This window comes from Eublepharis macularius, chromosome 17, assembly GCF_028583425.1.
Source record: "Eublepharis macularius isolate TG4126 chromosome 17, MPM_Emac_v1.0, whole genome shotgun sequence".
Lineage (NCBI taxonomy): Eukaryota > Metazoa > Chordata > Lepidosauria > Squamata > Eublepharidae > Eublepharis > Eublepharis macularius.
In genome coordinates this window covers 20,106,124-20,132,258 of record NC_072806.1, presented here as the reverse complement: position 1 = coordinate 20,132,258, position 26,135 = coordinate 20,106,124, and the positions used below count along the sequence as shown (strand labels likewise).

Below are 26,135 nucleotides of genomic sequence, written 5' to 3'. Positions count from 1 at the left end.
TCAGATCGATTTGAACTCTGCTGTTTCGCACTGGAGTCTGTTTCTGAAGTTCTTTTGTTGCAGATTAGTCATTTTCAAGTCAGCGGTAGAGTGCCTTAGGAGAATGAAATAATCTCTCACAGACTTTGCATATGGGAGTACTTTCGTCTTACTTTTCTCTTTTTCTTTTCTTGAGGATAACTGTGTGGTCTGTTTCTCCGGTGTCCGTTATTGTCCTGAAATTCAAGAACCTTCAAATAGCCTCTGAACATTCTCCAATTTGGCATTAGGAGTTGCTGAAAAAAAGAAAAATCCAGGAATGGCGACTAACCAAGCCAACTAAAATGGCACGGCTCAGAAAGTTACCTTAGGAGTTAGAAATGCACGGTGTGTTTAAAAGAAGTGTCCTTGGGCTATGTCTCTGGAATGATTTTCAAGGAAAGAGACAGCCATGGGACTTGAGAATTCAGATGAAGGGGTTTTGGAGTGTGAAGAATTGCTTTCTTTTAGCACTGAATTATCATTTATATGCTGCTTTCAAAGTCATTTGTTATTAGGCTTTTCAACTAATAAAACATTTTAGTTGATTAATTATGTGTCTTTGATGCGATTGATTAGATTTGCATGCCAATCAATTTGCTCAGAGCCAGTATCTTTTTTAAGTGAACGTGGAATTTATCAATCAACAGATTTTGCTCACTGTTAGAAAATAATATATAATATGTCTTTTCCATTTCCTTTTAGAGAAACACCTTGTGCCTTAAATTAAAATAGCTGAAAAGAAAGGTTTGTCTTTCATTTTCTCAGCCTCACATAACTATTAAAACTTGCCCTTCTGCCAATTAATGAACTAAAGCTCTGGTGAATAAAGCTACAGATTTAAACTTCGCAGCTCTAACATTATTAAGCTTGGAGAGTAAAGAAAGCTTAGTGAATAAATCTATTAAAATGTATAGGATCAAATAATGAGCATATGCAAATCAGGAAAACAATAGTCCTGCAAGAAAGAACATTTGCATTTTGAGCCCATGCAAGCCCATGTTGCATAAGAACCCCTATTAGAAGAGGCATTCGTCTTTCTCACACAGGAGGGAATACCTCTTCCAAGATACCACCCACCAGCACTGCATGATGATGCAAGCATATATCACTGAAGGTAACATCTTTGAAGAGGCATTCCCTCCGTTGTGAAAAAATGGGAACGCTTTTTCTAATAGAGCATTTTTCTAATACTTAACACAAAACAGAGCTGCCCAGTTAATTTGGGGGGGGGATCTTTTTAATTGATTTAAAGATAATTTTAATAGATCAACCTAACCTTTAACTGATTAAACAATGCAAACCTGATTATTATTTATACAGCTCTGTCAACTGCTTTAAAGTTAAGAGGGGAAGCTCCCAGCCCCATGGATCTAGCTGTCTTAAGTTTGGCAGTGGGGAAAAAAACCCCACTGGGAACAGACAGCTATAACATGAATGGGAGGAAAAGAAGCCCTAAGCCCCATGTGATTTTCCCACTTTTGGCCCTTATAGGAACAGCTCCTGCTTCTGGGGGGTTGGATCCCCTTGCAGATTTCACAGCCCCCCCCCTTTCTGCCTCCAAAATATTCCTCTCTGTTTGGAAGTTAAGCAGTTTCTGCTTCTGTTCCCTCCGCTCCAAGATAAGAATGTTCAGCAAATTTCCTTTGTAAACCCAAATGAACTCTGCCCTATCTGTTCTTTCCCTGGACTCTTCTTGGCAATCCCGTAATTCCTCGCTCACTTTCCAGACAAGCCCCTTATACTTTAGCTTGGTTTGTGCTGACCTTTGACAAAAGAGGACGTCTTATGATTTAGGTCCCGAGTCTGCTGAGATGCCCAAAGTGCTCCAATCTACTTTCCCACCTTTGGAATGTGTAGCTCTATTTAAATATTTTCGAGGCAAACAGGATGTCACCGGCTTTCAAAGTATGCATTGGGATTTGACCTTGGTTGCATCATTTTAACTTATGGGTACATATCTAATTTAAAAGCCCCATCGTTTATCTCAGATGCAATTCCCAGGCGGGTCATACAATCCAGAGCCGGCAATCAAGGCCCCCATAAATCCCCCCTGACAGATCTCCGTCAATGCCCAAGAAAGCAGGCTAGTCTACCTTCTGTGTCCTGCTTGGTTCCAACAGCTGCAAAAATGGAAGCCATAAATAACAACCGGATCTGGGGGACAGTGAGGAAAGGGCGGGGCGGGGGGAGAGTCATTTATCAGAGGGATTGGAAAAATAATCAAGCCAGTCTTCAGGCGATGCCAGGAATCTGCCAAAGATAAGCATACAGGAAAGGAGAATGGAATTGGATCCAGGCAGCACATTTTAAAAGCTCCAAACGGGGGAATTCTAACCAGCTCCCACGCTGGTAAATCCTGCTGAAGCTTGAGCAGAAAATCAATGGTGGATACTGAGACCCGGCCTGGAATTTGGGAAGAGTACTGGAGTTGGAAGTTCTGGGTTCAAATCATTCCTGAGTCATGAAATTTGCTAGGTGATCTTGGGCCTGTTATGCTCTTTCAAACATAATCAATGCAACAGTGTTGTTATGAGCATAAAAATAGGTGGGGGGGGGAGGGCGGGAATCAATGTATATGGAGGTCTTGGAGGCTCACTGGGTGACCTTGGCTAGTCATGCTCGGCCTGATCTACCTCCAGGTGGTGGCTGGAGATCTGGTCTCCGGGCCATAGAGATCATTTCCCCTGGAAAAAATGGCTGCTATGGAGGGTGGACTCTATGGTATTATACTCAGCTGAGGTCCCTCCCTTCCCCAAACTTCGTCCTCTACAAGCTCTACCCCCAAATCTCCAGAATTTCCCTACCTGGAGCTGGCAATCTGACCTATTTCCCGGGATAGTTGTGCAGATAAAATGGAGGAGAACGATGCTTCATGGCCTTGGTCCAGCATACCTACGGGACTGCCTCCCTCCCTATGTCCCTCCACAGGAGCTTTGCTCATCTGAACAGGGACTCTTGTAGGTGTCAGCCTGTCCATGGGTGAATCAACAGCAGCCCATACACGGGCTTTCTCTGTGGTGGCCCCTACCCTGTGGAATGGCCTGCCTGAGGAAGTCAGGAGAGCCCCCACCATCCTGGCTTTCCGCAAACAATGCAAATCCAAATTATTCAAAAAGGCCTTTTTCTTAGCTAGGAGGGTGGTATTGTGGGGAAGGGGTCCCAGATGTTTCACTAATGAGTTAGGAACCATAGACTTCACCGTTACGTTGCCTTACATATTATATGTTGCTTTAAATATGTACTCCTATATACTACCTGTGCTTCATGTTGTTTAATGTCAATCCTATAATTGATTATGTTTTGTTTCAGCAATTCATCAGCTTCGTATTGGATCCTTGCTAATGCTGTGTCTTTGTAAACTTGTATTTGTTTACCATACGACGTTGTTTATGGAAATGTTCTTGTCACTGTATGGAAATGCCTGCCCTTGTCCTTGCTACTGATTGTACTAATCTCACACTATGTAATCCGCCTTGAGTCTCAGTGAGAAAGGCGGAATATAAATGACACAAATAAATAAATAAATAATAAATAGGCACTTAAAGTCACAACTGGAGAGCAAATCTGGGTATAAACGAACAACATTCAAAATCAATGGTGGGCCCACAATCTAACAGTGGGTACGGGTTGGGCTAAAATTTGTACCAGAAATTATTAGCATTATCAAGGATCCACTTTGATTTTATGGAGGAATAAGAGTGCGTCTCATCATATACAGAATGTCCCCCCTTTATCCTGAATAACCACAGCGTGTCCCCAACCACCTGCAAAGTGATAATAATCATAATTGTGAACTTTTATCTTCAAGAATATTCTTTTGTTCTAGGCAGGTGACATGGCAATAGCTCCTTTATTTATTTATTTTTAAAAATGTATTCCCTTTCAATAGATTTCAAGTGGCTTACCATATAAAAATGTGAATATTTCAAATGACTACCACCCAACTATTCATCAGCTTCCAAATTCAAGCCCAATTGCCCAGCAATGTTGAATTCTATCAGGCCACATCGTCATGGTAAAAAGAACAGACACAGAAATCTGCCTTCTTAGCTAGACCCCTGGACTGCCAAGGTCAGTACTGTGTACTCTGCCGTGCTGGATCTAGTGTTCCCAGCGCTGGGGACAAGCGCAGTTTGGCCGCGCGCTGTGTGATGATGTCACTTGACACGGAATGGCACGGAGGGCTGAGCGGCCGCAGGACACAGGGAGCGCACGGCAAGCTGGCTGCCCCCTCAGCGGGGCAGGCGAGTGGCGCGGGCAGCATCCCAGCTCTCCGTACTATTCGCCTGCCCGGCTGAGGGGGCAGCCAGCTTGCTGCGCGCTCCCTGTGTCCGGCTGGGCAAGCGAATGACACGGACGGCCACTCAGCCACCCGTGCTGCTGCTGGCGCACTCCTGGTGGTTGACAGCTGTGCCCGGCGCCCCCTCTTTGGCTGCGCCAGGGGCAGACTACCCCATGCCCCCCTTGATCCAGCCCTGGTACTCTGACTGGCAGCACCTCTCAGGTGTCCGAGGCAGAGGTCTTTCATGTCATCTGCTCTCTGATTTTTTTAACTGCAGAGGCCAGGAATTGAATCTAAGACCTTCTACAGTCCAAGCAGATGCTCTGCCACTGAACCGTATCTCCCCAACAGCCTTGCTTAGCTTGTGAAAAGTTGGTGAAGGAAGTATCCTCCAGTCTGACCTACCCTGGGAGCACGCTCCAAAATGCAAGGACTGTCACAGAAATTGAACAAGATGTTGCACTAGTGGATGAGATCCGCCAGACTGAGGGTGTCATGTAGAGCAACTAATGGGAGACTTTATTTATTTATATGACTTATATCCCACCCTCCCCACAAATGGGCTCAGGGTGACTTACATCTTTAATAAAATACAATAAGTTAATAATCAAGTTAATAAGTTAAAAACACACTTAAAACTTACACTAAAATACTCCAGGTGCCATTCTACATAAGCTACTTTAGATACTGATCCGAAACCTGCATAGGTCATAGCTGTGGGCAGAACGCATAGCTGAGGGCAGTCACAGAAGAGGTGGTGATCTTAGGTGGAATAAGGGGTGACACCCGCTGGTCCTCAACCAAAGGCCTGGTGGAACATCTCCGTTTTACAGGCCCTGCAGATAGGGGCGGGGCAAGGGCTTCCGGCGCTCGCGGCTGGCCGGCCGGGTGCCCCCCTGTGTGTGCGCAAGCGCGCATGCACACTGGCCTGCGTGATGACATCATGCATGACATCATCACAGGAGTGCGTGCGCCACTGCCGGCCTGATTGCTGCGGCGGGCGGCCTCCGAGCTCTCCCACTCAGTTGCCTGCGCCGCTGCAGATGCCTGCCCGTGGAGGCTGCGCCTGGCCAGGGGCTTGTGCTGACAGCGGCGGCGGGAGGAATAGGAGGCTGCTGCTTTGTGGTGCGCGCTCCCGCCCCCCGCGCCTCCTCCAGCGCTCCCTCCGGCACCCCGCGGCTTAGGCCACTGCCTACCTGGCCTCAATGGGCGCGCTGACCCTGCCTGCAGAACTGTAATAGGCCTGGGCCGCAGGGCTCAGATCTCCAGCGGAAGAGCGTTCCACTAGGCTGGGGCCAGGGCAGAAAAAGCCCTGGCCCTGGTGGAGGCGAGATGGATGTCCCTCGGAGTGGGGACCACCAGTTGTTGTTTGTCCACAAAGCGCAGCGCCCTGCAATGGGAGAGGTGGTCCCGCAGGTATGCTGGTCCCAGTCTGTGGAGGGCTTTAAACACTGAAATTAACACCTTGAACCAGACCCGGAACGCCACTGGAAGCCAGTGCAGCTGGCACAGCACAGAATCCAGGAAAGCTGAGAGGGACGGAATGTGGCTTCAAGCTCCCCTGGGCCTGAGGTGCTCTGGGGGCTCCTGAGCAGTCTACTAGCCTGCTGCTGCTCTTGAAGTCCATCCATCATCTATTTGTATCAAGGGAGAGGCTGGATAACTTATACGCATTCCTAGCAAGCATTACTGGCCGTGATTGGGTAGGGCAGGGGGGGGAGAGGATGGCTCCATGCAGGACTACCTGCTTTGCATGCTCAAGTTCAATCCCTGGTGTGTTCTGCTAAAAGTTGACCGGGGCTGGGAAAGACCTTTTTCTGCCCGAGACCCTGGAGAGCCACTGCTAGTTAGAAGAGACAGTACCGAGCGAGACGGATCAATGCTTTTTGTACCAGGCAGCTTCTTATTGGGTGGGCTGCAGGTTGGAGGAAGAATATCAATTCGGCAGGTTCTAGGCCTGGCATCTCCAGGTCAAAGATCTCCACTCGTAGAAGCTGGGAACAGTTTGCGATCTTGGAGAGCCGCTGCCTGGCAGAGCTGACAAGTAGACTGTCTGACTCAGTAAAGCAGCGTCATATGTTTCTTTGTTAACTCCTACGATGCCGGTGTGCTGTGTGCACGTTCCCAGCCCAGCAGCTTTCCTGGCAGCAGCCCTGATGTAAAGGGTAACGTCAGAATCGGCTGCCGGCCAAGCCGCTCGACAGAGCTTCGTTGCTGTCGGGCTGTGCAGAGAAGAGCTGTCAGATACGACAAATAGATCTGATGTGTCAAATTCAGTGTGAAATTTTCCATCTTCTAATTCGGGAGCCGTCCAATTACCTTAACAAGATTGGGGTTGAATTGAAATGTTACAGGAACTTTTGACTACCTGTGATGACTTGATTTTTTTTTAAGAGGCTGATATCAGAAGGTTTCAATTACTTTGAAACATGGGGGCAAGAGGGGGCCCTTGCCCCTCTTGGGATCCTAAATCTTGAGCCCAGAATAAACTCTTGTGAATCAACCTTCCAAGACAGGTGTGCCGACATATTATTACACCTGATGAAAAGCAGATAAACGGGTGAACTGGCAAGCACTCTGCTTGCAGGGATAGAAAATAATTAGTCCTCTTGGTTCGTGAAATAAATAATAATAGAAATTAGTTACATAAATAAGAGGAAAAAGTGCTGAAAAGGGCAACCGGAATGATCAAGGGGCAGACACACCCTATGAGTAAAGGTGAAGAAGTTTAGGTCTTTTTAGTTTGCTGCTACATGTTTTTAAAATTGGCTGCTGTATTGCTTTGTTGTGCATTTTAAAATATTTAAAGAGTTTTATCAGTTTTTAAAGGTACATGTATTTTATATTAGTGTACAAATTGTAATCCGCCCTGAGCCTGCTGATGTGGGGAAGGCGGAATAGAAATAGAAACAAACAAACAAACAAACAGTTTACAGAAGAGAAGCATAAAGGAAGAAGGACAAGGTAGAGGCATCTAAAATTATGTATGGTGTGGAAAAAGCAGATAGAGACCCCCCTCCCCCTGCACCATAGTACTAGAACTTGTAGACAGGCAAGGAATTAGATAGACAGTAGATTCAGGACAGAGAGAATTAAAGATTTCTCCACATTGCGGATAATTAACTTATGGAATTCACTGACACAGGATGGCCAGTAGCTTAGTTGTAAAAAGGGGAGCTAGACAAATGCATAGAGAGGGATCAAAATTTATTTGTCAAATAGAACCTCCATGTTCACAAGCAGTGTACCTCTGAATACCCGTTGCAGGGCGGTGTAAATGGCTGGAGAATGCTGTTGACTTCTTACTCTTTCCTTCTTGGAAAAAGGAGGCTGGAGTAGATAGATCCTTGGACCGTTCCTGCAGGTTTCTTCTTAGGAAGTGCTTTCAAGATTGTTCCAAGTGCTTCACATAAAATCTGCACAACAATCTTGCAAAGGGAGGTCAGTATTATCTAGAGATAATACTGAGGACACCCAGGCACACCAAGATCTTGTCTCCTTCAGGCAGGCCTGTAAGATGGAGATGTTCCGCCAGGCGTATGGTTGAGGCCATCAGGGTTTCCACCAAATGAGCCTCTCTCCCTGTCTCCTCTATGTCTGTAGGGGGTATTGACCATCTACCCCCCATATATGAGTGACCACGCATGGTTAAGCCGCACCTCCACCTCCATCAGATGCTATATGGTTTTTATACGGTGAGCAGGTGTTTTATTAGAAAGCTGTGTCAATTTATTGTGATTTTATCTTGTATAATTTATCTTCTGTTGTGACCTAGCCTGAGCCCTCTTGCAGGGAGGGCGGGATATAACAACAACAACAACAACAACAACAGATTACTGACAGGGACTGTCTGGAAAAGCGTGGCTTGCCCAAGCTTGGGGCAGAGGTCAGATATGAAGGAGGGACTTCCTGCTCCTTTAGCCACACGGCTGTCACGGCCTCATCATTGGATGCATGAAGCAGCCCTTGAGTGACCGTCACTAAGCCTAGTTAAACTTCTACCAGTTCCACTAGGTACATGCTGGGACTGTTGTCAAGCTAAGTTGTCGCTTGATGGCGTGGCCATCAAAGGATACTTGCACATGCCCACACTCCAGTCCTCTGACCAAATTGCACCCATCTTCATGACTGAAAACCTTATCTTTTGGGTCTCTGTCTCTCTGTCCACAATTAGACAAATTAGTAAATGTATCAATGGCTATGGTGGTGAAATGGAGCCTCCCTGTTCAGTGGTAGTATACCTTAAATAACTGATATGAGGCAAGCATGCTCATTACCTCTGCGCTCTGCTTTTGATCTGCGTGGAATTGTCTGGAAACGGGATGCTACACTGGGTAGATTAGTGTCTGATGCAGTAAAACAAAAGATTTATGTAAGGATAGGTCCTTATAACTGTTAAACAGAGCCTCCGTGGTCAGAAGCAGTATATCTCTAAATACCAGGTGCTGGGGAGAAGCAACAGCAGGGGGCCTCCATGGGGCCTGTCCTCTTCTGATCCTGCAGAACTCTTACATTCTTGTTAATTCTTAGGGACGTTCACAGGTGACATGGCAGAACTATTAGCAGTTCTTTGCCATGTTAGTCAAATAAAGCCTTTACGTTCAGGAGCATAGATCCGGAGGAGTTAACCATGTTAGTCTGTAGTTGCAAAATAGCAAAGAGTCCAGTAGTACCTTTAAGACTAACCAACTTTATTGTAGCGTAAGCTTTTGAGAACTATAGCTCTCTTCGTCAGATGCAACCGAGGAAGAGAGCTGTAGTTCTCGAAAGCTTATGCTACAATAAAGTTGGTTAGTCTTAAAGGTGCTACTGGACTCTTTACTATGCTCAGGAGCAATCTATCACTTAATATCAGTTGCTGGTGGGCAGGTACTGAGGGGACCTGTTGCCTTCATGCCCTGCCTTTAGGCCCCTGGCTGACCACTGTCAGAAACGGATGGATTCGAGTCCAGTGGTACCTTAGAGACCAACAAGATTTTTAGTGCAAGATTCTGGTCCAGTAGCACGTTAAAGACCAACTTGATTTCCGAGGTATGAGCTTTGGAGAGTCAAAGCTCCCTTTGTCAGATACAAGGATTTTTGACTCTGGAAAGCTTATACGCTAAAAATCTTGTTGATCTCTACGTTACTGGATTCACATCCATTTGTTCTACTGCAGACCAACAGGGCTACCTGCCTGTGTGATCTGAAGAAGAGAGCTTTGACTCTTGAAAGTTTGTTCCCTGAAAATCTTCTTGGTCTCTAAGATGCCACTGGACTCGAATCTTGCTGTCCTATTACACACCACCTAGACACAGTTGCCAACCTCCAGGTGGGATCTGGACTTCTCCTGGAATTACAATTGATCCTCGAACTACAGAGATCAGTTCCCTTGGAGGAAAAGAGCAAGAGTCCAGTAGCGCCTATAAGACTAACAAAATTTGTGGTAGGGTATGAGCTTTCGTGAGCCACAGCTCACTTCTTCAGATATAGCTAGAAACATTCTAGACTAGGGTTGCCAGCCTCCAGGTAGTATGAACAGCAATTCCGGGAATATACAGTAAACCAACAATTCTTTTTTCTTTTATAAACACTGTATTAGTGCAACGGTGCAAAAGTGCAAAGTGCAAATGAATAAATATATTATACAATAAATACAATCAAATTTCTTGTTTCTTCTGTCCAAGTTGTTATGATGATGACAATGTCCAAAGGGAATGTTGTAAAAACCACAATGGGGGCTCGGCAATAAACAAACGGAAAGTCACAATGTTAGAAGAGGGGGTCACCCAAGTCCAAGCTGAAGGATTTTCCATTGCACTAATACAGTATTTATAAAAGAAAAAAGAAATGTTGGTTTACTGTATATTCCCGGATTTGCTGTTCATAGTTTCTACTATCCGGGCTTTCCCCCTCGTTGTTGTGTTCACAGCCTCCAGGTAGTGGCTGGAGATCTCCCGGAATTACAACTTGTCTCCAGGCCACAGAGATCAGTTCACCTGGAGAAAATGGCTACTTTTGGGGGTGGAATCTATGGAATTTTGCCATGCCAAGGTCCTTTCCCTCTCCAAACCGCACTTTCTCCAGGTTTCTCCAGGTTTCACCCCCCAGATCTCCAGGAATTTCCCAACTTGGAGCTGGCAACCCTATTCTAGACTCTAGATTGGCCTCTTGCTCCTTTCTACTGCTACAGACGGACGAACACGGCTACCCATCTTGATCTATCTCCTCGGAAGAAAAGGAGAGTGGACTTTATGGCAGCACCCCTCTGCTGCGCTTTCTCTTCTCCCCGAACACCGCCCTCCCTTGTTCCGCCTCCCAAATCTCCAGGGATTCCCCAACCTGGAGTTGGCAACGGGCGAACTGGGTGCTTCGCGCCCTTCCCAGGCGCGCGGTGCTGGTGGCGGGGGGGCCAAAGCGCGCTCGCCGCGAGTCGGTGGGCGCAGAAACTCCGGGGAAAACACGTGACGGAGGGAAAAGGCGGAGAGGCGGCGGCGGCGGCGCGGGGGGCCGGCGGGGCGGAGGGAGCCGCGCGTCTCTCTCCCTCCCGGCTCAGATCGGCGCGTCCTCGCCGCCAAGACGGGCGGGCGGCTGCAGTTGCAGCGAGAAGAGCCGCCCGCCAGCACGAAGCCGAGGCCGGGGGGCCGCCGCCGCCGCTGCGGTGCCTCCGCGCCGCCAAGCCCGCGCCCTGGACGCGCCGGAGCGGCCTCCGGACGGCGCGCCTCGCCTCGCCTCGCCTCTGCTGCAGCCTCCGCCGTGGCGACGCCGAGCCCCGCGGGCGCCTCCGCCCCGTAGCGCCTCTGCCGGGCGCCTCCCGCGCCCCAAACTTTCTTCTCCTCGCCGGATCCAACTTGCTGGCCCCTCTCCTCCGCCTCGGATTGCAGACGCTGCCCGCGCCCGTCGGAAGAGCGACCGCCCGGCCGCTGGCACTGGGATTATTATTATAATTATTATTCTAGCTGCTTTTTTGGGGGTCCCCCCGGTCTCGTTTGAGATGTTTCCCCCGGTTGCGCCCGGAGCTGCCCCCCCCATTTGGCTTCCTTTGCTCCTAATCTTTTAGGAGGGGGCTTGCACCAGGATCCCCCGCGCTGCCCCTTTCCTCCCACCCCCCCGTTCCTTTGCACCCCCCTGGCATTTTTTCCGCCCCGATCTTTTCTTCCCCTTCGGTTTATTTTGGAGGGGGCTTGTTCTGGGCTTGCACGCATCGCCTCCCCTCCCCTCCCTTCCCCTCTTCCGCGCCCCCCTCCAACCACCACGGAGTCCGAGCCTGCGGATTTTTCCGGGGGGGAAGGGGGCCCCGCCTCCCTCGGGTGGAAATCCGGGGTGGCTCCGGGGAGCTCTAGGTGGGACCCCCGTTTCCTTGACCCGCCCCCCGCTGCGCCCTCCTTGGCCCTCGCCCTCCAGCCCAGCCCCCGGTTTGGCTTCTGGTTCGGATCGCACGTGCTTGGATTCGGTTTTCGCCGCGCCTCGCCCCGGATTCCGCCATGGCCTTGGCGAAGAGGACGCGATCCGGACCCGCCGCCCTTCTCTGCTGCCTCGGGGCGCTGTTCAGCCAGGGTGAGTCCCCACGGAAGGATGAGGTTTAATTTCGACGCCCGGAACGTGCTTGGAATATTTGCAGGTTATTAAGCCAGATCCGAGAGACAAGAGGTTGTCCGAGCATACGCAGAGTGCACGTTCGTGCTGGAACCTGTAGGGGCACTACCCTTAATTTTTTTTTAAGAACTGGGGTTTAGCACTGGAAATGTGGAAGAAGAGGGCATTTAAGTATGCACAGCGTTGCTGAAACTGAACAAGTCTGAAAAACAAGCATGCCTCTGAGCATGAGCAGAAAGCACCCCCTCTGAGTTAACCAAAGCCTGAGTATTTGTGGAAATGCTTAGCAGCTGTATTTTCATGGCAGTATTAAGTTCAGGAAGCCAGGGTCTAAATGGCGGAAGAACCTCAAAGCATAAGCAGAGTGGCTCTTCCCAACCAATGCCCTACACCTCTGGGGTTAGTGGATGCGCGGAACTGCGCACAGATCTTATTAAGCATTAAACTCCATTATTGCCCCAAGTGCAAGACGGGGGTGGTGTCAGTGCCGGTGTTTCTTATCCCCAGGCCTCTTTCTAGCTCCAGGGTGTGCTTCCTTCCTCTTCCCTACTCCAGGGCTCTTCTCCCTGTGGCTTTAGTGTACACCTTTGTAGATTCTCAAGTCTTAATCTTAGTGCTAGAAATCGGCCTTCGGTGAAAGGGCTGCGACTTCGTATCTGAGTTACCGGCACAATTTGTGTGCCGCGTGTTCAGGGCTTTATTTGTGTTTGGGCTCGCGAGGACATTAAGCATGTGCAGAGTGTCTCCCTCATGGGTAACTGCAACAAGGCTTCTGGCTTTGAAGATGCGGTTTTGAGGCAAGTGTGGGTCCAGGCCAGTGTTGAATTAAGATGTGGCTTAACTCCAGAACTGATTTTCCAATGCAAAACTCTACCTTTGGTCATTGGTGCCTCTGAGCATAAACAGAGTGCTTTGCCTCCCTGGTTAACTTCACTTCACCCGCCTCCCACAGCTTAGGCCAGGGAGACGCACCTCTCAAATGGAACATGTGAGTTCCAAGGGTGCTTCTGCCCCCACACCTCTCTGGTTTTGAAATTAATCATCGTCGAGGTGTTTTCTTGCTCCTTAGCCTTCCCTCAGTTTCTTCAGAATGCCTTAATATCCCCTGGAGGAAGAATCTGTTTCCTTCTTCCCTTCCTCACCTCTGGCACTGATACGTCTTTGTTGCCATGTCCTGCCCCTTCTCTACCCCCCCTCAATATGGAAAAAAAATCACCATGAATGAAATGCGGAAGAGAAGAGCAGTGTGAGGCAGCTCCTCTTCTGCCCCCTTATTGCAGACACAAAATTGAACCACAGTCCACAGCCTTCTACTCCTTATCAACAAATCAGAAAGCCTCCCCTCCCCGTCTTGCTTGTCAGTTTCAGATTCCCCCTGTCCAGCGTGCCTCCAAGGGGTCCAGAAAGTGCTGCCGTCGTAACTCCCTGGTGGCCTGATGGGGGTCTTTGGTGTGATAAGCGGCAGGTCAGTAAGCCTGCTGGGATGCCCTGTACCAGAAACGTGTGGACAAGCTGAGGGGAAAGCACTCTGCACGTGCCCAGAGAGCTCTCGGCGATGGCTTCAAGGGGTAGGGAGCTGTCAGCCCTCATGATAAAGTGAGCTGCAGTTATGTGACTTTGAGCGTGCACCGAAACGGGCTTGGATTGGCGCATGGCTGAGCAGATTCATAGTGAGGATTGCACATCTTTGGTAGCATTTGGCAGCCCTGTTGAGAGGGTGTGGGCAGCCTTTGATCTTGCATTTGCTCGGTGTTTCCCCTTCCTGTTGCAGTGTTGTTGCCCCCCCCCACCCCAAAGCATCCCTCTTTCTTGGAGCAAAGGCGCCTCATGTCCCCCTTCACCTGGGAATCATGGACGCAAAAATGTTAGCAGACACTAAAGACCCTGAGCCCCTTCCTTCAAGCCATCCATGGGAGCAGTGGATTCTCTGATCTGTCTCCAGTGGGCTGTAGGGGGACCCTGGCAACCCTCTTCTTCCTTTGCCAGCCGGTCTTTGGGAAAACTAAGCAGGGGGCATGGGGGAGGCGAATGAAAAGAAAAGAGAGAGCTTGGATGGCAAAAGCACAATTTCACGGTATGTACGGGAGAAGGGGGGTTCTCTTAGTACTGGTTGAGTAGAGAAACATTTTGCTTTGGGTTTTATGAGTTGTGCCCTTCTTTTTTGCAAAGGAGGCCCTGAAAGGCAGGGGTGCGCAACGAAGACTGTGTATGCTGTTGGTAGTGATAGTGGGGCAGCTTGGAAACAATGCCCCTCCACTGAGAAAAAGAGACGGGCATTTTTAGTATTGCATCTTTGATGTTTTCTACAGGGCAGGTCCGGCCTTGTATTGGGGGAAGAGCGAAGAAGAGCCAGCGGACTGGGGTTTTAGCAACTGGAGGCTGGGATGCATTCTCAAGTCCTTGAGTGGGGGGGGGGTGGGATTTAGGAGAATGGGGAGTGCGTGGTTAGGGCGTCAGAGCATGCCTTTGTTTGGATACCTGGAGATGTTGATTGCAAACGAGAAGAGACGAGTTGTAGCGATTTCTTCTACAATTCAAGGCTATCTGATTTTGGAAAGAGGAATACATTTGCCAAGGAGGCGTCTCTCTTTCTCGCTCTCTCTGTCTGCCAGGGAGGTGGGCTTTGCATTTAGTCTTCCCTCTGCAGACCAGGAACACCCCCCCCCCTTCCATGCCAGGGTCTGTTTTTGAGCTGACCTGAGCAAGACCTGGAAACTTCGCCTTTCGAGACGGCTCCCCTGCAATTCTGTTGCTCTGTCCACAGCTTGAAGTGCGTCTCTGCGTTAGATTTCCCACAGCTGCTTTCTCAAAATCCACTGTGGGGGGGGGGGGAGGATCTGCCTGCCCCTCTCTTTCCCCCTTCCCCAGCCAACGTGAAGAATGGAATGAAGCCTGGAGCAATAGGCAATCTATGGACTCGCATTATAAAAACGATTAATAATATATCACAACGAAGCGCTAAAAGGCTCGGGGTAGAAGGGCTGGGTTTATGGCTGCGCCTCATTCTACACGGTTAAGTTTACAAGTATCTGGGCGCTCGTTCGCTGCCCCCCCCCCCTCGGTGAGCAGATGGCGGATGAGGCCGGATGGCTGCAGCCTCTTGTTGGAGGACAGGGAACGGGGCGCTCAGTTGAACGTCTTTGCCTCTGCTTGCTTTCAGATCAAGGGAGCTGGAAATCAGGACTAGATTCCCTCCCGCTCTCCTCCTGTTCGCCTTCCTACCTTTCAGATGAATCATCTGTATTTCCCTCTCCCGTATTGTAGCCCTTGAACATGTAAAAATAGTGAAGACTCTTTCAAAGCTGGGACTGAGCATCAGTAGCGAGCGTGGCATGTGCTCAATAGCAGCCGTAGCTGTGGGTGGCGCTTGGCACGGCATGGGATTGACTTCAGACGTTTGCGGCCACAAGATGCAGCGGGGGCCCCAAGTTTAGACGGCTTAAAAAAACATTGATAGAGACACAAGTGTGTAGGATAGCTCTGTCCGCCATTGTTAGCTTTGACAGCAAAGTGAAACCTCCCTGTACAGAGGTAGTCTACCTCTGAACACCAATGGGGCCAGCTCTGGTATTTGTGCCGCGCTTGTGAGCATCTCAGAGGCATGTTGCAGGCCACAGTTGGAAGCTGGCTGCTGTATCTGATCTGGAAGGACGGAGCTTGTAGCAGGCATTATATGGAAAATATTGTCACGGACCCTATAAGAACACGTATAGAAAGAAAAACCCATAATGTGTCCAAAAAACCTGTATATCAAACTTGGGCAGTAATTCAGAATTTTTGTGACCCCCCCCCCTTTCCATGTTGCAAACAGTTGTACCGTGAGATGGTTAGATGAAGAAGGCACACGTTTAGTCTGCAATGCTGGGTTGATAATGGCTCAGGTGGTGGAAATCTTGGCTGTGTGACTGCTGGTGCCTGTCGGGTTGCTGAGTGTTTTTCAAAGCTCCTTTATGGAAAAGCTCCTTCTCTGTTGGGCTGGTTTTTTTGCATATAAGGCTTGGAACTGCCTCTCTGAGATGCAATTTTGCCACATGCGTGGATGTGTTTTTAAAACCTGGGGGAATGTTGAACAATGTGGCTTACACGTTTCCGATTGCCTTATTTTTCAATTTTGTAAACTGCCTTGAGTCTGGGCAAGAAAGGCAGGCTGTAAATAAATAAATAACACGTCTCATTCCCACCTGCAGTCTGGGAAGAATTCTGCAGGTCAGCTTTCATCCACAGAAGCATGCCACAGCTTGACGTGACCACCACTGTGTGATGAATGAAGAGGGGGAGAACCAGTCTCTAGCGGCATGTTGAGAACCGCTGGCTTTTGCAGTGGCAGGTGGGAAACTTACCGTGTGCGAATAATGCCGAAGAAGGTGAACCAGGTGCTGGGTGAACAAGGTGGTATAGTAGAACGGACTGTACCGTTTCACGTTGCAGGTAGTGTAGAAGAATGAGATGGTAGAGTTCTGACATGGTAGAAAGGACTGTGCCACTTCAGATTGCAGGTGGGGGATTCGTAGGGGAATGAGGTGGTGGAGTCCTGACATCATAGAATAAACGGTACCATTTCCGGTTTCAGATAAGGGATGTCGTTGAATGCTCCCATTACAATATTTTAAACACACCCTGCAGTTATAAAGCTAGCACATCCCAGCCTGCCTCTTGCTGTCCTAGTTTTTCAGTAGCAGGCAGTTTCCTTATGTATAAGGGAGTGACTCCCTCTCCCATGTACAGGGCTGTATCATCTCAAGGTGTCGCCACCTCCTTCTACCCTAAATACAGACAAGATGTCAGCCTGTGTGATGTTGTTTCTACCCTCTTTTTTCGTGTGTGCAAGTCCCAACTTGGTCTGAGTGGGGAATGTGCATTTTGGAACTTGTGCGTGGTGGAGCCCTCCCGCCAGGAATGCAGGGTGTGGTTTCCCTTTGCGCCACGGAATGCACAGATGTGCTCATTGTGGAAGTGTGAGAACTACGAAGCTAGTTGGAGTGTTGCTGAGCCCTTATAGCCCTTATAGGGGGGAGGTTATAAATTTAAAAAACCCAAACGATCCCCATTGCAGTATGGTGGAAAAACAGAATAATTCACCTGTTGTGTCTTCCATGCTAGGCATCAGAATAAGCCTAGATTCAAAGAGGAGCATAGTTTAATAAATCAGGTTCTTTCTCTGTGTGGAGCTGCGGTAACAACAACTTCCTTTTTTCTCTGTTCTTGCCTACACTAAATCCTGGAGCGGACTCCGGCCGTCTAAAACACTGGCCCAGATTAAAGGAACAGAGTTGTCACATCATCTACGTTAGTCTGTAGCAGCAAAATAAAATGGCAGTCCGATGGACCTTAAAGGCAAACAGAATATATTCCAACATATGGGTGAGTCGGAACTTAATTCTTCAGAAGCATACGAGTGTCCAACCACTGGGCAGATGTATTTATGCTCTCTTCTGCCTTATGCTCAGACACACCTGTGCATGGGATAAAGAGAGTTCTGTCTCATGGAGGTTTATGTTGGCATAAATTCGGTCAGTCTCTAAGATGCCATGGGACTCCTGCTTTGTTTTGAGACAGTTCCATGTCCACGTTAGAGGACCGTGTGCAATTATATTGTTGCTTTAATGAAGTTCACATTCTAGATATATTCCTGGTATCTACTTGACAAGGGAATTTGTTTATCCTTAAAACAACCAGGGGTGTAGATTTCCGTAAGAGACGGTGGCAGGTCCAAGGTGAAAAGATGAGGCAGCCTTATACTGAGTCAGGTGATCAGTCTACCAGGATTAGTGTTGCCTTCTCTGACTGGCAGCGGCTTTCAGGCCTCCCATGCAGAGTCTTTACCTGCTACCTGATCTTTTTTACCTGAAAATGCCTGGGATTGAACCTAGGACCATCTGCATGCAAAAACAGGTGCTCTGCCGTTGAGAGACGTGGCCGTTCCTTGACTGTATTATGTTAACCTCCAGTACAAACATGGATCTAGGATGGGAGAGTTTAGGGGTGTTTCCTTTCATATATTGCTGTGGGAAAAAAAGAAACAGTTTTCCAGGATCCCCTGGTAAATTACGTGAAACCATCTCAAAGTGGTTTCAATTTTGGACAGCCTGTATGACCCCCTCCTCTTCCTTAGCACAGGCTGCGAACTTTTCCCATAGAGAAATTTTTTGAAGCAGGGGGGGAGGGGGGAGGGGAGCTGCGGGAGAAAGGGTTGCCGTGGTGATGGGACATCCATCCCGGTGTCTCTTTGCAGCTCTGTAGCATTTGCCTGGAGGCTGCAACTGAATCAGTGTTCTCTCTGGTTTACACATTCGGTGAGGCTGGTTTGACAACTTGTTAACTTACTCGGGTTTTTCATGTTTGAGGGGTGGCGTGGTGGTGGTGTGCGTGTGGGAGGAGGAGGACGCTGAAAGCAAACACGTGCAGACTCCTGCAGACGCAACTCTACGGCGTGGCGAGGCCAGGCACTGTGTTCCAGGTGCCAGTTGGAGTAATGGGCTCGGCAGATCCCACCGCACGTTCTCCCACTGCAGCCTACTGGCAGCTGGAAATAGTCTGCTGAGCTTGCTCTGCTTGTGTTCATTTCTATGAATTTTGAGCAGAAGAACCTGATTACGGATTGCACCCGTTGTTGGTTGGGTTGGGGGCCCCATTGTTTGAGCCATTAGCGTTGTATGCCCAAATTCATGCGCCTGCCCTCAGCTCATCTTTCTGCCTTGGATGTGATGTCAGTGCACTACTAAACTGAGAGCCAAGCGACAAGAGACGAATTACACGAGGAGGAGCACGTGAAGGGAATCGCAATGTTAGCCGGGAAGCTGGGTTTTAAAAGAGATTGGAAGGCTTTGTCAATTGCCCCTCTCTACAGAGCCAGGGAGACTGCTGCTCAGAGGGTTTGTTAATTTCCTCTTTGCCTCCTAGAAGGGGAGGTGAAATTGACAGATCCTTCAGGAGGCAAGGAGGAAATTAACAAACCCTCTGAGTAGTGATCTGCCTGGCTGTGTAGAGAGGGGAAATTGACAAAGCCTTCGGAACAGACTCAGCTTCCTGGCTAACATTGTGACCCCCTTCACATGCTCCTCCTTGCGTAATTTGTCTCTTGTAGCTTAGCTCTGCGCTTCACTCTTCTTGGTCAATGGGTTTAGAAGGGTGTAACTTCAGTTAGGATTACTCAATGTGGACAACACCTGAAGTTTTCTTCTACTGAATCAGACCATCAGTCCATCGAGCTCAGAATTGTCTACTCAGACTGGTAGCGGCTCTCCAGGGTCTCATGCACACATCGCCTATAACCCGATCCTTTTTCAAACTGGAGATATCGGGGATTGAACCTGGGACCTTCTGCATGCCAAACAGATGCTCTACCACTGAGCAACAGTCCAGCCCACATGGATAGAAAGCTCACCTCTTGCCCCAAAGGATATCCTCTGGTTTGAAAAGAGCAATAAAACAGTCCCTACAAGGGAACAGCTAAATAGTGCTTCTCAGGTTAGAAAAAGTGACTAATTGTGACAAGGGCATGATAGAAACTTGTAAATCCGTGCGTGGTTTGGAGGAGGTGGAAAGAGCTTTCCCACCTTTACTAGGATTCAGGAGCATCTAGCGAACTAGAGAGACAGACAAAAGGACTTGTCCTTCACCCAAATGATGTGTGGAACTCACTGCCATGGGATGTAGCGATGGCAGCTGGCACAGAAGGCTTTCAAGGGGCATCTGGCAAATGCATGGAGGAGGGGAGATCCCTCTGTGCTTATTTACCCTGGTGGCTGAACAGAATGTCTGTTTGGGGACAGGGCACCAACCACAGTTTCTGGGGAAGGATGTGGTTTTGGGGCCTCCCTTGGGGTTGTGCCAGTGTGGCCGATGTGTTATTGGGTTTAGTGGAATTTCATTCTGATCCTGCTAGGCTTTTCTTTTGGGAATCCTCTGCAATACATTCAGGAGACAAGCGAAATGTGAAAAGTTTTCTTTGAGGGCCAGAAGAGTGAAGACTGCTGGTATCAGAACTTCAGAAGGGTCATTGTTTCTGTGCAGGGAGAGCTGACATTTGAGAGAAAAGGAGGGCGAACCCTTGTGTGATGCCAGAGAGTTGGCAAAGGGGTGTGAAGATCAGATTCTGACATCCCTTCTTGACAGGGTTCTTTCCTCTGGATTCTGATAGTTTAACAAGCCCCTGAATATTTTGATTGGTAACCCCGGGAGCTCTCGCTGATAGTGTGAGGGTTTTGTTTAAACCTTTTGGAACATCTAAGAAGATCTGTCGTTTACACGCAAAGAGGTTGTTTAGGCCAAGGAGAACATCTTTCAGCCTGGTGTGAAAATTGTGGACAAGCAGTAGCTTGAAGGTGGAGGAGAGGGAGGCTTGCCAGCTTCCAGGTGGAGCCTGGAGATCTTCTGGAATTACAGCTGATCTCCAGAAAAGAGAGATCTGTTCCCCTGGAGAACATAGCTGTGCTGGAAGGTGGACTCTACAGCATTATACCCTGCTGAGATCCCCCCTCCATAAATCCTGTCCTCTCCAAGCTCCACCCCCAAATCTCCAGGAGTTTCCCAACCCAGAGTTGGGAACTGGGAAGGAGTTCCCTACACACAGGCTTGTGGAACTCCATGTCACAGGATGTTTTGCAGTTCGCCAGCAGCCCACTTCCCCTCCAAGGCTTTTCAGAAGGAGTTTGTCCACCTGGAGATTTCTGTCCAGGCTGCTTAGAAATTATCCTTTTGGATAATTCTTTCCCCCTTATTGATCTTATTTCCTGCATTTGAGCATGCTTTGATGTATCTAGCTGGCTGCTGCTGGGAGCGATTGGGTGGAATGGGAGAACTTTTTGAGCCCCTTGGTTGCTGTGAGCGTGCATGTGGCAGAGATGAAGTTTCAAAGTGCTTGTTCCAACTTGTGATTAACAGCCATGCAGGAAGGTAGATCGACAATCCCATTTCGACTTTCTCCGGTCTTTTACGCTTCTAGTAAATAGCTGTGATCTGTCTGAAGCTTCTGTTTAGCCCTTTGTCTTTTTGCAAACATTTGGGGATAGCTTTTGACATTTTAACAGCTCCTCCCTGTATTTTATTTATTTATTTATTTATTTAGTTATGTCATTTATGATCCGCCTTTCTCACTGAGACTCAAGGAGGATTACACTGTGTGAGAGTAGTACAGTCAGTATCAAGGACAATTTCATAAACAATGCCATAGGGTAAGTAAACACAAGTTTGCAAAGACTTAAGGTTAGCAAGAAGTATGGAAGTGACTCTTAGATAGCTACGAATATGAGCAGCTCAGTGATCCAATTTCTCTTCTTTGATCTTTTCCCTCCCCCTTATCCTCTGGCCTGTAATGAAAGGGACAAGTTATTTTCTTCAAAAGCCCTACCTGTGGAACTCCCTGCCACAAGGTGTGGTGATGGCCACTAGTGAAGAGCCATTGTGCAGATTGAAATAGTAGCATTAAGAACATAAGAACGTAAGAGAAGCCATGTTGGATCAGGCCAGTGGCCCATCCAGTCCAACACTTTGTGTCACACAGTGGCCAAAAAACCAGGGGTCCTCAGGAGGTCTGCCAGTGGGGAAGGGACACTAGAAGCCCTCCCACTGATTGCCCCCCCCCCCCCACAAACACCAAGAATACAGAGCATCACTGCCCTAGACAGAGAGTTCCATTTGTACCTTGTGGCTAATAGCCACTGATGGACCTCTGCTCCATATGTTTATCCCATCCCCTCTTGAAGCTGTCTATGCTTGAAGCTGCCACCACCTCCTGTGGCACTGAATTCCATGTGTTAATCATTCTTTGGGTGAAGAAGTACTTCCTTTTATCCGTTCTAACCCAGCAATTTCATTGAGTGCCCATGAGTTCTTGTATTGTGAGAAAGGGAGAAAAATACTTCTTTCTCTACCTTCTCTATCCCATGCATAATCTTGTAAACCTCTGTCATGTCACCCCTCAGTCGTCGTTTCTCCAAGCTAAAGAGCCCCAAGCTCATATTTTTGAACGCTACCTTTATTTAAAATCCCCCAGACCTGGATAGCCTAGCCATACCTGATCTCATCAGATCTTGGAAGCTAAGCAGAGTTATCCTTGGTTAGTAATTGGATGGGAGACCTACAAAGAATCTCAGGGTTGCTGTGCAGAGGCAAGCAATGGCAAACCACCTCTTTTCGTTTCTTCCCCTGGAAACGCCAGCAGGGGTCACTGCAAGTCAGCTATGACTTGGCAGCACTTTCCACCACCACAACTTCCTATACATGGTAAAGTATAGTGTGGTTTAGCAGTTAGAGTATGGCACTAGTATCTGGGAGGCCCAGATTTGAATATCCACTGTGCCATGGAAGCTTGCTGGTGACTTTGGGCCAATCACGCACACGCAGCCTAAGCTACCTCACAAGGCTGTTGTGTGGATAAAATCAAGAGGAGAATGATGTAAGGTGCTTGGGGGAAGGGGTTCCCATTTGGCGGTGGGCACCAAACTTGATGGTGGAGAGCGCCTTCGAGTCAGGGTTGACTTATGCCAACCCCTGGTGGGGTTTCCTTGACAAGAGACTAACAGAGGTGGTTTGCCATTGCCTGCGTCTGCAACTCTGGTCTTCGTTGGCGGTCTCCCATCCAATTACTAACCAAGGTCAACTCTGCTTAGCTTCTGAGATCTGATGAGATCACAGGCTTACCTGGGATATCCAGGTCAGGGTCCCCATTTGGTATGAGGCAGGTATAAATATCAAGTCACAGCCCACTTAGGGCAACCCCATAGCAAGAGACAAACAGAGGTGGCTTGCCCCATTGCCTGCCTTTGCATAGCAACCCTGAGATTTTTTGGTAGGTGGTCTCCCATCCAAGTACTAACTAGGCACTAAGTGCTTAGCTTCCGGGATCAGCCTAGCCTGGGCCATCCAGGTTAGGGTGGATGTAAATGTAGTAAATAAACAAATAGCACATGGGAGTCAGTAGCTTAATATTGTCCTCTCCCTGCAATGTTTTTTTTTTTTTAAAAGCGTAGATTTATTGATGCAAAATAGGCCCATGAACCGTGATAGCTCTGTGGAGCCTCCATGTTCAGAGGCAGTGCCGCTGTGAATAGCGGATGTTGGAGACAGAAAGGAAAGGAATGCCTGAGGCTTTATTTTGCGCTTGTGAGCAACCAGCTCTTGCAGGAAACAGATGGCTGAGCCAAAGGACGAGCCTCTTCTTTCTTCCTCCCCCTTCCCGGCCACTTAGGTGAGAACGTGGCCCTGGCTGGTGGGGAAATGGACTGACTTGTCATCTTTATCAAAGGAGAGTGCCGTAAAGCACCAGCGCCTTGCCAGCAACCGCTCTCCTCTGATGAGATCGCCAGGGCTGTATTTCACCGGCCTTCTGAGAGCCCCGTTAAAATACTGCTCCTGCCTGCACGCTTTCTGGGAGCTTCCTCCCAGCCTGCAGCTCTTCGTGCTCCTGGGGAGGGAAGCGGGGCGGGAGGGGGGAGGAGAGGAGGCCCTGATTTAGAGCGCAGGGAGAGGTAATTGCAGGGATGTTTATTTGTAGGTGCAATCTGTTGGAAAACGCATCTCTTCCCCCACCTGCACTTCCCCGCCTTTCGGGCTGAGAGGACAGGGCCAGCTTTTAGCCAAGTGGAAAGCCAGCATCTGTCTGGTAAGGCCAGGAGGTAGAGGCGTGCATGAAACATGCTGGCCAGTTGTTGGGTTTTTTTTCACTGGTAAAGTGTAGATGACTGGGGAAGGCGATGGCAGTCCCCTCCTAACAAAAGTCTGCCAAGAAAACGTCGTGATGCGACGTCCTCCCATGGGTCAGTAATGACTCGGTGCTTGCACCTTTACCTTTTAATAGTGCTTGGTAATCTTGGGTAAGGGGTGTGGGGGTGAAATCGTGCTGAATACTGAAGCAGAAATATTATATCAGAGGAACCTAGCTTGTGGACCTCTCTGAGCCCCCGATGCATGTCAGCGGACATAGCAGACACAGATTTATTTATTTATAGTCCGCCTTTCTCATTGAAACTCAAGGTGGATTACACAATGTAAGTCAATACAATCAATGGCTAGGGCTGTAGCACTGTGGTTAAGTGGTTCGGATGCGAATCAGCACTCTGCTGGTTCGAATCTCACCACTGCCATGAGCTCAGTAGGTGGCCTTGGGTAAGCCACTCCTCTCAGCTCCAGCTCCCCCACTGTATTGTGGGGATAATAACAACACTCACTTGTTCACCACTCTGGGTGAGGCACTAATCTGTCTAGAAGAGTGGTATATAAGTGCAGTTATTATTGGAATTATTCAAATTACATGCAACACAATCAATAATAAATAAAGATCACGTGTTATCATTGATTGGCCTTGCTGAGCTGATACAGGTTTCCGCCAGAGACCTAAGTATCAGCCAGGTATCGGCGCAATATGTATGCTGTTCCAAGTAACGGCGTCTTTTGCAGTTCTGTAGGTGTTATGTCAAAAAGCTGCAGTTTTTCCATGTAAGTTGCAAAATATTTTGAAATAGTTCCCAGTGCCCCGATGACAATGGGGACTACTGTTGCATTCTTCTTCCATAGTCGGGTGGTTTCTGTTGCCAGATCTCTATATTTAATCATTTTTTCTTGTTCTTTTTCTTCTACTCTGACATCATCATCATCATCAAACAATACAGTAGTGTATGGATTACCCAAGTTTGAAAGCAAGCATAATTCTGGAAACAGAGAGGGAACATTGCTGAAACAAAACATAAGTCATTTGACATGACATATTAAACAATGTGGAAACTACCCAGTAGGAGCATGCCTGCTTCGTTCCCAGTAGTATAGTCTACAGTCCCTATCCCTTGACCAAAGTCTCTCTCTGGTAGTAGTATAGTCTACAGTAGTATGGTCTACACTATAGTACAGTAGTATAGTCTACAGTCCCTATCCCTTGACCAAAGCTTCCTTACAACACAGCCCTATTACCTGAGTGGAAAAGCCCTCCTGAATAATTCAGTTTTGCGTAGTTTGCTCTCCTGACCTCTTCAGGCAGGCCATTCCACAAGGTGAATGAAGCTGTTACCACCACCGTTACCACCAGCTCTTTCTCAATTCATTTACGAGACAGTTAGGAGACTGTCCAGGAGCCCATCTTGGTCTGAACCCCCCTCCCTTTTCCTATAACTGGGGTTAAAGGGTTATTTTATCACTCTCATTATGCTTAACCAAGATTCCTGAATACAGATGAACACGCATGAAGCTGCCTTATGTTGAATCAGGCCGCTGGCTCAGCGAGGTCAGTATTGTCTACTCAGACTGGCAGCTGCTCTCCAGGATCTCAGGGAGACACATCACCTGCTGCCTGATCCTTTTAACTGGAGATGCTGGGGATTGAACCTGGGACCTTCTGCATGCCAAGCCGATGCTCTGCCACAGAGCCACAGCTGCTTCCTCTCAATATGTCTTATTACTGTAAAGATTAAAAAATAGGTCCGATTTATCAGCCTGTTCCCAAAAGTGTGCCCCTAGGAAGTCCGCAAGCAGAGCCTCACCACCCACAGTCTTTGTGGCTAATAGTTCGAATTCACCTAATTCCCCATTTTAAAAGGCTTTTAAGCCGGTGGCCGCTGCAGTATCTGGTAGCAGTGAATTCTGTTAAGTTAAGGAAGGGTTAATTCCTTTAAGGAAAGGGATTCGTCTTCTGTCCTGTCCCGCCCATCCATTTCATTGACTGATCCCCAAATTCTAGCATTCTTTTCCTCTCTGCATACCCTTCTTAATTTTATCATCCTTGATCATGTTCCCCCCTTGTCATCTGTGCTCTAAAATAATAATAATGAAAAAAAATTCCGCCAACACTACTGATCTTTTGCTGTAAATGGTTATCCTTCTGCATGCCTCCGAGACCTGCGTGGCACAGATGCCAGCCCAGGTTGGGCAGAACAGTGCTTCCTAGTGCGTGCCAGTTTTCTGGAGACCACGTCCTAGAAAATACCCTGGGGGAGGCCGTGGGGAGGAATTCCCTCCTGACAGAAGTATTTCAGGCAGCAGACACTGTTTCTTGGCCTTTGATTTCCCTGGGGGAGGAGAGATGGCGGCCGTCCCCTTCGGATGCGGGAAGCGAATCTCTGTCTTGGCTGTGCTTGCGACTCCAGCCTCTGTGCTCGGATTGCGGAGTGAAAGCCGCCGGCGGAGCTGGTTGGCAGCTCTGCAGCGGCGTTTTCCATTCCAGCAGGGATTGCCACGCTGGGCACCGGTCCAGCTGGCAAGGGAGCTCTGAGATGCCCTTGGCTGTATGGAAGGTTGAACTGCCTGATGATGGGGCTGAAGGCTCTTCCAG

The 26,135-nt window shown here is 48.5% G+C and overlaps 1 protein-coding gene across 1 annotated transcript in view; it reads left to right on the top strand.

Moving 5' to 3' along the window:
- The first annotated feature begins 11,509 nt into the window (after window positions 1-11,509).
- Window positions 11,510-26,135, top strand: part of TMEM132E (transmembrane protein 132E) — a 190,017-nt gene continuing 175,391 nt past the window's right edge. Inside the window, exon 1 of the mRNA XM_055001429.1 lies at window positions 11,510-11,839. Within this exon, the coding sequence (XP_054857404.1) occupies window positions 11,767-11,839 (73 nt within the window). The 5' untranslated portion in view covers window positions 11,510-11,766. The remainder of the gene's footprint in view (window positions 11,840-26,135) is intronic.